General features: G+C 38.7%; 1 protein-coding gene across 2 annotated transcripts in view; it reads right to left on the bottom strand.

Annotated features, from left to right (window-relative positions):
* Positions 1-14252, bottom strand: part of LOC126470494 (membrane-associated guanylate kinase, WW and PDZ domain-containing protein 1) — a 407605-nt gene that overhangs the window by 82973 nt on the left and 310380 nt on the right. For both annotated transcript variants that reach the window (XM_050098366.1, XM_050098367.1), the window contains exons 6-8: positions 11390-11506; positions 8612-8803; positions 7932-8120 (exon numbers count right to left, since the gene is read on the bottom strand). In XM_050098366.1, coding sequence (XP_049954323.1) covers positions 7932-8120; positions 8612-8803; positions 11390-11506 — 498 coding nt within the window. The remainder of the gene's footprint in view (positions 1-7931; positions 8121-8611; positions 8804-11389; positions 11507-14252) is intronic.

The raw sequence follows: 14252 nt of genomic DNA, 5'->3' as shown, positions 1-14252 counted from the left end.
CACTCAACTAAAAATCATATGTTGATACACTCTTGCACCAACTGACATAGGTTGCTTATACTACCAAAGTCTCACACCTAGAACTAATGTTAGTGATAATCTCCCTTGTGTAGTCCTGTTTCTGCAAACCTATTTTATGTTTTGTTCATTAATTTTAAATTGTCGCTCCAGGTTTGTCTGCTGTGTTTTAATGTAGTACAGTGAGGAGAGAACAATTTTTTTTATCACTCTGCAACAGAGTTGCATGCTGATATCAAACTTCTTGGCAGATTAAAACAATGTGAAGGTAGTAGATGAGGTACTGGTGGAAGTAAAGCTGTGAGGATGAGTTGCGAGTCATGCTTGAGTAGCACAGTCAGTAGAGCACTTGCCTACAAAAGGTAAAGATCTCAGGTACAGGTCCTAGTCTGGCACACAGTTTCAAGCTACCAGGACATTTTACACTTATGTGAATTTTCATGTGTGCTTCAAAGTTAATGATCTGTTGTCCAAGTTATTTTTTTCACTTAGATATATAATAATTATATGATAACTTGATTAATATTGGTTTAAATTTTTGACATTGATTTCAGTATAAGATTTGTTTTTGTGGTGGTGGAATATGGTAATTTATGAGGAACAGCTAATTCCTTAGGAGAGAGTTGAGATTGATGATACAAATTTCTGAGATACAGAGTCTGATGTAGTCACCTTTTTTGTGCAAATCTCCTGAGGGTGTTTTATCTAAACAGAATGACTATGGTTACATCTTTGCATGGATACACAGATGCTTAAATCTATATACATATTAGTGTTCTATTGAAATCATGTTCCTTCCCCCCTCCCCCATTGGAATAAAATGTCACTGTCCACCATTGCCTAAATGACTGGGATTAACCACCCGAAAACCATAAAGAGATTGCCCAGCTGAACAAACTTCCAACTTGCACTGACTTGGGGTGAAAGTGAGACAGCACTCATCTTAATGACATACTTCTATCCTTACCATTTGTGAAATAACTTTTGTTAAATAACTGTCTACATTTTTATAATCTTCATTTCCAATAATGATGAATTTCTTTCATAGATTGATATGGTGTATCTCCCTACTGTTAAAAAAATTCTCATAATACACAATTTTGACTTCCTGCCTGATCAGTTGTTTCGACCTATTTTTACTACGCATCTTGTGAGCCTATGATAACTTGCCATTTGAAAGAGGTTTAGAATTCTAACTTTACATATGATTTCATTATTGTTTGATAAAATATACACTGCCTGATGAAAGAAGTGAAGCACACAGAAGGGAAGGAGTAACCAAAATCAAACATCAAGGGTTGAGAGGATATGAGATGTTATTTCAGTGTCTATAAAATTGAGTCAAACTGACAAAGAGCTTAGAAGGATGAGCCCACTTATCAGTATGACATTGTGCCCCTCTGGCATGAGTTCATACACTGATCTGGTTAGGAATTGTGTTGTAAAGTCATTGTATACTCTCCTAAGGCAAGCTGGCCCACAACTGTTGTACTGGGTCCTTGACATCCCGGATATTGGCACTGGGATGGAATTGACATCTGAGCTGGTCTCACACGTTCTATTGGTGACAGCTCAACCCCATGCAGACAGTTCACAGACACACATGCCACGTATGGAGAAACATTGACCTACTGAAAAATGGCACCACAATGCCGTCGCATGAGAGGTAACATACGAGGATGCAGGATGTCGGTGATGCAATGTTGTCCCATCACAGTTCCCTTAATCACTACCATCCATGATACGGAGTGATATCTGATAGCTAACCATACCATGATGCTGGGAGTAACACTGCTGTGCCTCTCCAAAAGATAATAACTCTACCCAGATGCCACCACACTCACCGGTGACGGTCATCTGGCACAGAAGAGTACCACTATTCGTTGCTGTACACAATGCGATGCCATTCATTGGCTGTCCATAATTTCCACTCATAGCACCACTTGAAGTGTAGCAACTTGCGTTGTGGTGTTAATGGTATTCTACACAAGGCAGTGATATCCTAGTGTGGCTGCTGCTAGTCTCTGACTAATGGTACAAGATGACACAAATTGTTGCAAGGAGTCCATTACTTCTTCTCAGACACCAGGTGCAGGTGTGAAAGAGTTACTACGTGATTGGTGCACAATACAAATATCCTCACTAGTGGTGGTCAGACAGGCTTGACTGCAGCCTTCACAGTGAGTATACCTCCCCTCACGTTCCCATGCAGTCCACTGCCCCATCTGAATGCCCCACAAACCTAGATATTGCACAATTCGACCAGCCAGCCAAATAGAGACCCATAATGAGGCCCCTTTTAAACCCGGTCAGGTCCTGAGTTATCTCAACACGAGTGTGTGGCAACTCCGTGTCCTTCACTGTGATCATTCAACATCTGATTCTACTCACACCCCTTATATACTCCACCAGGCCTGGTAACAACACTAAGATTGAACAACACTAATGCACTCTGGTGGTCATTCTACCTACCTATCACAGAGAATTGCAACCTTAATCATTTATACATCCACTGACATTGTTCACATGTAGGAAGTTTACATTGACATCCTACCATGTCTTCCAGGTGCTTCACTTTTTTGTCAGGAAGTGTACTTAATTTTATTTTTAGTTAATTTGGTCTTTCCCAAGTTCATTTTTGGTGTCATTTAGAAGAATGTGTGAATGTAATATCGTTTCCCATTTTTTTTGTTTACAATATAGCCTACTGTTTAATTTCGTCTCTCTTCTGTTCCACTGTAATAAAATACGTGTCCTGTCTAATCCTATTTATGGCAGATCCGGTTTTTTTTTAGTGGAATACAAACACTATACACGCTGAAGTGGCAAAAAAACTGGTATAGGCATGTATAGTCAAGTACAGAGATATGTAAACAGGCAGAATACGGAGCTGCAGTCGGCAAAGCCTATGTAAGACAACAAGTGTGCGGCACAGTTGTTGGATCGGTTACTGCTGCTACAATGGCAAGTTATCAAGATTTAAATGAGTTGAACATGGTGTTATAGTTGGCACATGAGTGATGGAACACAGCATCTCTGAGGTGGTGATGAAGTGGGGATTTTCCCTTAATGGCCATTTCATGAGTGTACCACAAATATCAGGAATCTGGCAAAACATCAAATCTCCGACATCGCTGCAGCTGGATAAAGTTCTCGCAAGAATGGAACCAATGACGACTAAAGAGAACTGTTCAACGTGACAGTAGTGGAACCCTTCTGCAAACTGCTGTAGATTTCAATGCTGGGCCATCAACAAGTGTCAGTGTGCGAACCATTCAACGAAACATCATTGATATGGGCTTTTGGAGCCGAAGGCCCACTCGTGTACCCTTGATGACTGCACGACACAAAGCTTTATGCCTTGCCTGTGTCCGTCAACACTGACAATGAACTGTTGATGACTAGGAAACATGTTGCCTGGTCGGACGAGTCTTTTTTCAAATTGTATTGAGCAGATGAGCATGTACAGGTACGGAGACAACTTCATGCATCCATGGATCCTGCATGTCCGTAGGGAACTGTTCAAGCTGGTGGAGGCTCTGTAACAGCGTGGGGTGTGTGCAGCTGGAGTGATACGGGACCCCTGATATGTCTAGCTATGACTCTGACAGGTGACATGTACATCAGCATCCTGTCTGATCACCTGCATGCAGTCGTGTCCACTGCACGTTCCGACAGACTGAGGCAATTCCAGCAGGACAATGCGACACACCACACATCCAGAATTGCTACAGAGTGGCTACAGGAACACTCTTTTGAGTTAAAACACTTCTGCTGGCCACCAAACTCCCTAGACACAAACATTATTGAGCGTATCTTGGATGCCTTGCAACATGCTGGTCAGAAGAGATTTCCACTTCCTCATGCTCATGGATTTATGGACAGCCCTGCAGGATTCATGGTGTCAATTTCTTCTAGCACTACTTCAGACATTAGTTGAGTCCATGCCATGTCATGTTGTGGCACTTGTGTGTGTTCATGGGGGCCCTACACAATATTAGATCAGTGTACCTGTCTCTTTGGCTCTTCAGTGTATTTAAGGTATACACCACTCTGTACTTCACCTTTCAAAACAATATTCTTCTTCAGAGAATGCAAACAACTTAAATTTAAATTCTGAGCTTCAATGTTCAAATTACTTTTAAGTGTTTATTGAATATGCAAACTGATTCCATATTTTTTACATTTCCAGAACACTTTTGACACCATTGCTCACAAGTGACTTCTAATCACATTGTGTGCCTACAGTGTATCCCATCAGTTGTGTGACTGGATTCGTGATTCCCTTTCAGGAAGGCCACAGTTCATTGTAACTGATGGATAGTCATCAAGTAAAACAGAAGGAATATCTAGCATTCCACAAGAAAGTGTTATAGGCCCTCTGCTGTTCCCGATTTAAATAAACGATTTAGGAGACAATCAGAGCACTCCTCTTAGATTGTTTGCAGATGATGCTGTCATTTACTGTCTTGTAATGTCATCAGATAACCAAAACCAACTGTAAAATAATTTGGACAAAATTTCTGCATAGTGAAAAATGTGGCAATTATCTCTGAATAACGAGAAGTGTGAGGTCCTGCACAATAACCTTGTCTGACCTCTTCTGCAGTGTAGCTCTGTGATGTGGGATCCACATCAGATATGATTGATGGAGGTCATCAAAAAAGTTCAGAGAAGGGCAGCTTGTGTTTCATTATTGTAAAACAAAGAAGGGAGTGTCACAGATATGACGTGTGAATTGGGGTTGGGGTGGCAATCATTAAAACGGAGTCTTTTTGTGTTGCGGCAGGCAGGATCTTCTCATAGAATTTCAATTACCAACTTTCTCCCCTGAATGTGAAAATATTTTGTTGGTAACCACCTACATAGGGAGAAATGTTCATGATAATAAAAAAACAGAGAAGAGCACAGATGGAAAGATTTAGGTGATTGTTTTTCCCACATGCTGTTCGAAAGTGGAACAGTAGAGAAATAGCTTGAAGGTGATTTCATGAACCCTTTGCCAGGCACTTGACTGTGAACTGCAGAGTAATCATGTACAACATGTAGATGTAGATCCCAAGCCTCGAGCATACAGTGAATGTTTATCATCTATCCCCTAACAGACAGGCTGTAAGAAAGCAATAAAATATACTTTTTGTGACAAATGACTAAAGAAATAACAAATCATAAACAGAGTACCTTTCAGAGTTCTGATTTAAATAGTAATCTAGGCAAACAATTATATGATTCTAGTTGACTATGAAACAAAACAAGATATAGGTAATTTTATATGTAAAGACAAAAAAATCTATCACAGTTATTAAAAGTGCAATCAATACAACTGCCAAGGAAAAGACAATAGCCAAGAAAATTGATGAAACAAATATAAACAAGCACCTTGTTGCAATACCTTCAGAAGAAAACCATAGAAAAAGGAATGAAAGATGACTTGAACATTCTACTTCAAGATAAACTTGGTCCTTTCAAAGTGAAGGAACCACAACAATTAGTTGACACAGAGGACATGAAATCTGTTCATGCCTAACTTAATACTGTAAGAAGAAACTAATAATGATATGCAAAATATTCTGAAAACTTCAGCATAAAAAGTAGGAATTTCAATATACGAGGGAGATGAGAAAATGATGCGTAATAATTTTATCATCAAAAAGTTTAATAGGTAACACACAAAAAAAAAATCACAAATAAACTAACATCTTTTACCCACTTTTCCGCATAGTCAATAATGTTCTCAACACATGCTTCCCACTGTGTTACCAGTTTCTACATGCTCTGTTTGTAGAAGTCTATTTGGTTGGAGTACAGCCATCTGTGGACTGCCGATTTCATTTCCACATTTGTCAGAAAACACTGACTAGCCAGAAATTTCTTCATGGGACCGAACATATGAAAGTCCGAAGGTGCGAGGTCTGGACTGTATAGTGGATGTTGGAGCACCTCCCACACAAATCCGGCAATTTCCTCACAAAAAGGAACAGGAATAAGGGGATGAGATTGCCATGAAGAACTTCATCACTTCAGCATTAATGTTGTGGGTCTGTCATGAAGAGCACGATGCAGCTTAACCAAAGTTTTAATGTAGGCTGCAGCATTTACAGTGGTCCTGTGTTCTGCAAACTCCACCAATAACATACCATGTATATCCCAGAACATTGTCACAAACACTTTCCTAGCAGATTGAGTCACACAGGTTTTTATTTTTATTTTTATTGTGTGTGTGTGTGTGTGTGTGTGTGTGTGTGTGTGTGTGTGTGTGTGTGTGTGTGTGTGTGTGTTTTGGGGAACCAACATGTTTCCACTGTGCAGAGGCCTGCTTGGTTCTGGGTGTGTAGTGGTATGGCCACAACTCATCATCAGTGATGATTTCTTTCAGAAAGTCATGACCTTCTGTGGCGTAACGTGTTAAGTGATCCAAGCTTTTTGTCATTTGCTGGCCTTTGTGGTTGTCAAGTTCTTAGACACCCAGGGAGCACTAAATTTATGAAATTTCAACATGTTATGAACAATATCATACACCAGACCATACGAGATGTTGAACTGTACAATAAAGTTCACAGTTGCAAACGGTAATCTTTCAAAATTGCTTCCTCAGTGGCTCCGACATTCCGCGAGGTTGCAGCTGTTACCGGCTGCCAGGTGCGTAGTGAATAACTAAAGGTCACACAGCTTTCTTGGAAGAATGTGTACCACCTGGAGACATTGCTATGGTCCACATATTCGTCCCATACAGTCCCTGTGAATTTGACTCTGTTTATGCCCTTTTTCTCACAAATATCTTCAGAAGACGATAACAATAAGATGCACACCATGTTTGTGTCGTAGTTCAGCTTTTCTCACTAGAACTGCACATGAAAACAAAATAACCTCTACAGTGTAAACTTCAAACTATATCGTCATGAGATTTCAATACTCAAGCTGCAATATCAGGGGAGAAAAAAAATTATTGTGCATTACTTTCCAATCCTCCCTTGTAGTTAGAGCAGAATCTTGTCTCACTAAGCATAAGACAAGAGTGAAATAGCATACTACAAATATGACACTTTTATACATCAGTACTGGATGCAAATGATATTAAAAAATAATATTAAGAAACATTCGGGTAAAAAATGCTTTCGTATCATTTGCTGTCAATCACTGATGCATATCAACCAAAATAATTTTTTATTGAAATATAAGAATGTGGGAATAGCCATTTTTTATCATTATTTGATGACCAGCTCTGTTTAAGAGTTACAAAATTGACCATTGTCTCAAAGATGTCTCAAAACAATTGTGAAAAAGTGGATATTTTTAAAGAGGTACTGCATGCCGAGGGACTGTACATTGCTCAGAAGTGAAAACTGAATTTGGAAATGCCGTAAGAAGCAACTGAAAGATATAGTTATCAATATAACACACAGCATACAAAAACAACTGCCACATACAATGAGCTGCTTGTAAAAGGGATTCCTCCAAAATAGACTACTGACAAATAAAAAAAAATAAAATAAAATAAAAAATAAAAAAAATAAAAAAAACTTCCTTAATTACACAACAATGATTCTGAAGCATACTGTAACGGGACTTCAAAGTACATGGGTCAGCAATAACTGTCATATGTTACAGTTCATAAGGATACTACATGACACATTCTAGTATGAAATTAATTACACTTTTAAGTAAAATCATTTCAGAAAAAATAATTACTTAAAATAGCCAACCCACTTGATGATACTCTAGGTAAGATCACCGGCACTAGTAAATATTGTGTAAGAATGGGCACACAGGATACAACAGAGGAAACTATTAGAATTAGTATTGAAGGTTTGGAACTTGTCTATCACAAAATGTGTACCAGTATCAAAAGAGTAACATGAAGATATATGATCCAAAGCCAAATGGCATGACATATCCAATATAAACAAACTTACCTGGAGCATTTACAGCAACAGTAGTAACAACTTCTGTGTTAGGATCATTGGGATCAAAAGGCAGAGGGTACCCTCTACAAACTTCCAATGTAACTGTCTCATTTGGAGCAATGGACTGGAAAACACTAACCATATCATGGTGTGTGAAGCCTAGTACACAGGTTTCATTTACATAGACCAGCACATCACCTGTAAGAAACCATTATTAACATAACTTAAGTAAATTTTTAAAAGCTCAAGATTCTAATTCCAATTCTTTCTTCTATATATGTACCAGCACTTGTGGGACAATAAAATAGTCTAAAATGAGTAAATGGCCAAAGTTGCCCCAACAAATAAAAAAAGACTACAAAGGTATTAATAAATATTAATGTAAATGTAACATTATTTCATACTAGTTTGTGATCTCCAAGCTCCATAAACTGATCTAACAAAATTAACATATTCACTTAACAGAAGCCGGCCGGAGTGGCCGAGCGGTTCTAGGCGCTACAGTCTGGAGCCGCACAACCGCTACGGTCGCAGGTTCGAATCCTGCCTCGGGCATGGATGTGTGTGATGTCCTTAGGTTAGTTAGGTTTAAGTAGTTCTAAGTTCTAGGGGACTGATGACCTCAGAAGTTAAGGCCCATAGTGCTCAGAGCCATTTTTTTTTAACTTAACAGAAGCAGTATTCCTTACCTGTTTGTAATTTACCATCAAGCCATGCTGGTCCTTTTGGAACAACGGATTTAATCTGGAGAAATTCTTCTTCAGTGTCATCACCACCAACTATTGTGAAGCCCAGACCGCGAGAAGATTTAATAAGTGTAGTTGTTATCCTTTCTCCTTGAAGTTCATTAGGATTGCGAGTAAAAAATGCTCGTTCAAAATCTGCAAAGAGATACAGAATGTTGCCATAAACAAAACTACACCAATATATGGAACAGAGGAAATTTAACTAAAGGAATGCTGAATATGATGTGTCAAATGAAAATCTATGCTTGTCTGGGATTCAAAACCAGATCTGCTCCCATGTCCCGAGTAGTCAGCTATCTGAGCACGCCTCCAAGCTTACTAAAATTTTCATGTTTTTGTATGTCCATCCTTCTCACTGGAGGTTTGAGGGACTTCAGCCGTTTACTTATGTAATAAAATAGAACACCTACAGCTGTCCTTATGATGTTATTTATTGTATGGCTACCAGTTTCAATGCTTTAGTGCACCATCTTCAAGCCTTAACTGCTGATGGGGGGAGGGGGGCGGGGGGGTTAACTCCAACTGTAGACGTAATTCATCAGTGGTTTCAACGGTTGGAGACACAACATTGTTGTTACAGATAGTCTGTGAAAACCAGTTCATAGATGTTGGCCACTGATGAATTGTGTATGATTTAAGCCCCTCAGTTAAGGCCTGAAGATGGTGCCCTGAAGCACCAAAACTGATGGCCATATAATACATAATGACATACGGATTGGTATAAGTGTTCCTCTTTATTAAAAAATTTTCAGTGTCATTGATGTTTACTTCTATTACTTCCAAACACTAGAATCAGAGGTTCTCCCTTACAGTATGTGGCAGTTGCATCATTAGGGTGCGGAGAGGATTTGGGGGATGAAGAAGGCTGGCCCTGACGTTGATATTAAAGACAATAAAAAAGTAATTGTTCTGAATTATACAGGAACATCACATACAAGGCAGAGACCTATCTCCATGTTCCACAGTCCTGAGGGGAAGAAGGAAAAATTGGAATTTTATAACCTCACCTTCAAAAGGCAACAAATCTTCAAAAGTCAGCAAACCTTCAAACCCTCAAAAGTCAACAAACAAACCAACTATGCCTACACACTGACAGCATATTAAACACAAAAGTTACACAGTAGAAATGAAACCACAAACAAGATGAAAGGAATGTAAAGTACTCTCATAGATTACAAAACTAGGACAGAAGCATGCACGAATACTAATACATCAGGAAACTAGCAATTAAGCTATCAGAATTGTAAGAGATGCATTGATCATCTGAACAGTTGACACAATATACAAATAACACACCAGGACATGGGTGTAAAAAATTGTTCATTTGACTCTAATGGAACTTTTAATGTAAATATATAATCCACCAACAAGTAATATATAAGTAATAATCAGAGCTGATAATAGCACAGACACATCACTCTTCCGGAAAAATATCACACTTAAACAGCAATAGCACCAAGTGAAACCACACACACACCTCATTGTATATGGTGAGAATCAAGTAGGTACAGACACGATTTAAGGAAGCATAAAAATTAGTACCCAATTATCTGCAGCTTCTTTTAGATTCTGTGTTTAAAGTACACCATTCTAAAATTTTTCTGCTTCCTCTTGTTTAATAACCTCTCCTAGTTGACTAGAACTTCATCTGATGATGAGCAACCAAAGTTGAAACTAGTAATCAATTCCATAAAATGCTTTATTACTATCGTACACCGAGTTTTCCAATAGACTCGATGTTGAAAGTTATTGGAACAAATAAATTGATTCAGTTTAGTTATTATAATGTTTCATCAAGTAATAAGTAACTGAAATGGAAATTACTGTTCAACAAATGATGGAATAGGTCATCATCCATGATTGTGCAGTTACAGATATGCAGTAAATAAACAGCACCCATATTGTGCTTTCTTATGGTAGGCTAGCTGTACCTGCAGCTGCTCTGGCACATCAGTAGTTTTGTTATGATGAGTGATGGCAGATAAGTAAACTGTTGTACATGCAATCACATGATGTGCATCCCGCTCTTCACTCTCCCCCCCCCCCCCCCCCCCAAGCTATCCCAATACACGATGAGGCGGCATGCACAGCATCGCTGATCCGTGCATCGTGCTATCAAAGTAGCTATACATTATACAACATATGCATTATGCAACAATTTTAATACTATTTTAACATAGTTTATGTCCACTGATGTAAAAATGATGTTCCATTCCTTACATTAACCTCTCAGGGATCCATTTTTCAATCTTTTTTAAGTAGATGTTCTCCCTCAGGGTTCAATCTATCTCTATATCAAATTTCATCAAAATTGGTTCAATGGTTTAGTCATGAAAATACAACAGACAGAGTTACTTTCACATTTATAATATTAGTATGGATATGGGTGAAACTTTATATTATATTATATTTTCTCCATAATCTGATTTTCATGAAATAAAACCTACATGTTGCCCCACGTCATGCTCAAGTTACCTGTGAAACTCTCATGGAAATTCGTCTAGTACTTTTGAAGATTGTGTGTCCAAACAGAAGATAGTTTAACAGTTTTATTATTAGTGTAGATGGTGACTGTATGTTACGTCAGGTACTGTATGTTTCATAAATAAAAGTAATTGGAGAAAGAGAGGGGGGGAAGGGGGAGGAGGGGGGGGGGGGGAAGAGAAACAGAGAGAGAGATTTTATTTTAATACATCAATTTTATTAAAATATTTCACTTACTATTTGATCTTTTTGATGTAGAACTGTGACCATTTCCACTTGTTCTAGATGACTGTGAATTCTGAGGCTTCCTATACTGTGAGTAACTGCCATCTTCAACCTCACTCGATCCAGTCACTAGAAAAGAACAATAAAATCATGTTAATCATCAAAGGTAGAAGCTAAACATGCTACAATTAAATGATGGTAAATTGATTGTTCACATCAAATGCTGTGTGTTTAAATACTAAATTATTCTTGGAACACACAGCATCTGATGAGATTCCATTAGGACAGCTGGAGTATTCTCCATACGTAACAAAACTGAACAGCAAATGCTGATGGCTGAAAACTGAACAAGCTGTATTGTCAAGAACACTCAGCTGGCGTGCATGTGACCTGGATCATAGAGGGTTACTGACACAGTGAGTGTACACAGATTTTTCATAAAGATCTATGCACATAGTTCACAGCTTTGTTATAAGAGCATTCCTCTAGAATACTTTTAAAAATTTCCCATATACATGAGAAAAGGTATGAATTAATTAAAAAGTAACTTAAATCTTTTATAACCATCCTTAACTTTTTAATAGAATAAAGTCGTAGGCAAATTGTATCAGATTCTATAATTAAAACTGTGTTATAAAAGTAACCTAGGTCAATCATGTAATTGGTCAGCATACAGTCATATTTTTCAGTGAGAAAGTGTACTTTAAAACTGACTCATTCCACATAGCAAGATATTGCAATTATGATGCATGGAACATGCAAAAAACTACCTAGTGACTAACTGTTGATGTGTTTGACGAAGAATATCTTCAGAAACTACTGACTGGGAGGAGAAAACTACACACTTTTCCTGTTTTCTTATACAACACAAGTTAAGTCATGAATCATGAACAAGAAGAAGAAAAAAAATGTGCACAGCTACTAAAACCTTTAAGAGAAAAGCAAGCTACAGTACATGTTAAGACATAATTATGAACAAGAAATGCATAGCGAATGCCCGTGGCAGTTGTATTCCACTGAACACATTTGGACTGACTGGCTCTTCACTCATAGTTGCTGTAGTCCTGTGTGATTCATTTGTGAGAGATCAACATTTGAAACATCTTTCATGTAGCATCAAACTATTACTCTATGTACTAAGTAATTGATATATTAGTCACTGATGTGTCAAAGTTGGGGTGCTTGAAGAAACAGGTTGAAAGTATACAGTGTAATGTCTTTATTACATTGGGGTCATTAATGATTAAGCATTACCTCGAGTGGACAAAAATGGGGAACAAAACTGATCATGTTATTTCTGAAAGAACATTCCCAGAATTTGTCTGAAGTGACTTAGGGAAAATACAGAAGTTCTAAACCTGTATAGTCAATCAAAGAATTAAGCCTACCCCCCCCCCCCCCCTCAATATGAGGCCAACACCTAATTCACTACTCACTCTTGTCTGGTGGAGAACCGGTTGTGACACAATACACCAACTGCATCCTTATGTAAGGACTACTTGTACCTGTACTTGATTGAGAGCTGGTCAGAAATTCCAGACTACAAAATATGTTGATGTCTACAAAGAGAACAAGAAGCTATACTACTGGCCATTAAAATTGCTACACCAAGAAGAAATGCAGATGATAAACGGGTATTCATTGGACAAATATATTATACTAGAACTCACATGTGATTACATTATCACGCAATTTGGGTGGATAGATCCTGAGAAATCAGTACCCAGAAAAACCACCTCTGGCCGTAATAACGGCCTTGATACGCCTGGGCATTGAGTCAAACAGAGCTTGGATGGCGTGTACAGGTACAGCTGCCCATGCAGCTTCAACACGATACCACAGTTCAGCAAGAGTAGTGACTGGCATATTGTGACAAGCCAGTTGCTCGGCCAACCTTGACCAGACATTTTCAATTGGTGAGAGATCTGGAGAATGTGATGGCCAGGGCAGCAGCCGAACATTTTTTGTATCCAGAAAGGCCCGTACAGGACTTGCAACATGCGGTCGTGCATTATCCTCCTGAAATGTAGGGTTTTGCAGGGATCGAATGAAGGGTAGAGCCACAAGTCGCAACACATCTGAAATGTAACGTTCACTGTTCAAAGTGCCATCAATGCGAACAAGAGGTGACCGAGACATGTAACCAATGGCACCCCATACCATCACGCCGGGTGATACACCAGTATGGCGATGATGAATACACGCTTCCAATGTGCATTCACTGCGATGTCGCCAAACATGGATGCGACCATCATGATGCTGTAAACAGAACATGGATTCACCCAAAAAAAAAATGACATTTTGCTATTTGTGCACCCAGGTTCGTCATTGAATACACCATTGCAGGCACTCCTGTCTGTGATGCAATGTGAAGGGTAACCACAACCATGGTCTCCGAGCTGATAGTCCATGCTTCTGCAAACGTCGTCAAACTGTTCGTGCAGGTGGTTGTTGTCTTGCAAACGTCCCCATCTGTTGACTCAGGGATCTGAGTTTTTATTTTTTAGAGTATATATAATTTTCTTAATTTCAGAAGCAGAAGGTGGTGTGCATTCATATGTCTGAGTGTTATGAGACCTGCTTTTTTGGCATACTGCTGTGATTTTCCTCTTGAACTGTTTGCCCCTATACTTCCTACTATACTTAAGAAACAATTATTAAATATCTTTGCTACCATTGACTCATCACTTATACCTCTCCCATTCAGTTCAGTAGTGATGTTATCCTGTTCCATAGCTGGTTGTCCAGTCTCTCATTTCACTACATTCCATACAGCTGCAGTCTGTAGTTGGAATTAATGCTTTCTGACATTATGGGTATGTTCCTTGGCTTTTAATAACTCTGCTAAGCAACTTTGAATAGTTTTGTAGTGTGC

The sequence above is a fragment of the Schistocerca serialis genome, chromosome 3 (assembly GCF_023864345.2).
Source record: "Schistocerca serialis cubense isolate TAMUIC-IGC-003099 chromosome 3, iqSchSeri2.2, whole genome shotgun sequence".
In the NCBI taxonomy this organism is placed as follows: Eukaryota; Metazoa; Arthropoda; class Insecta; order Orthoptera; family Acrididae; genus Schistocerca; species Schistocerca serialis.
The sequence above is the reverse complement of the archived record's forward strand: the minus strand, read 5'-3'. Positions and strand labels throughout refer to the sequence as shown.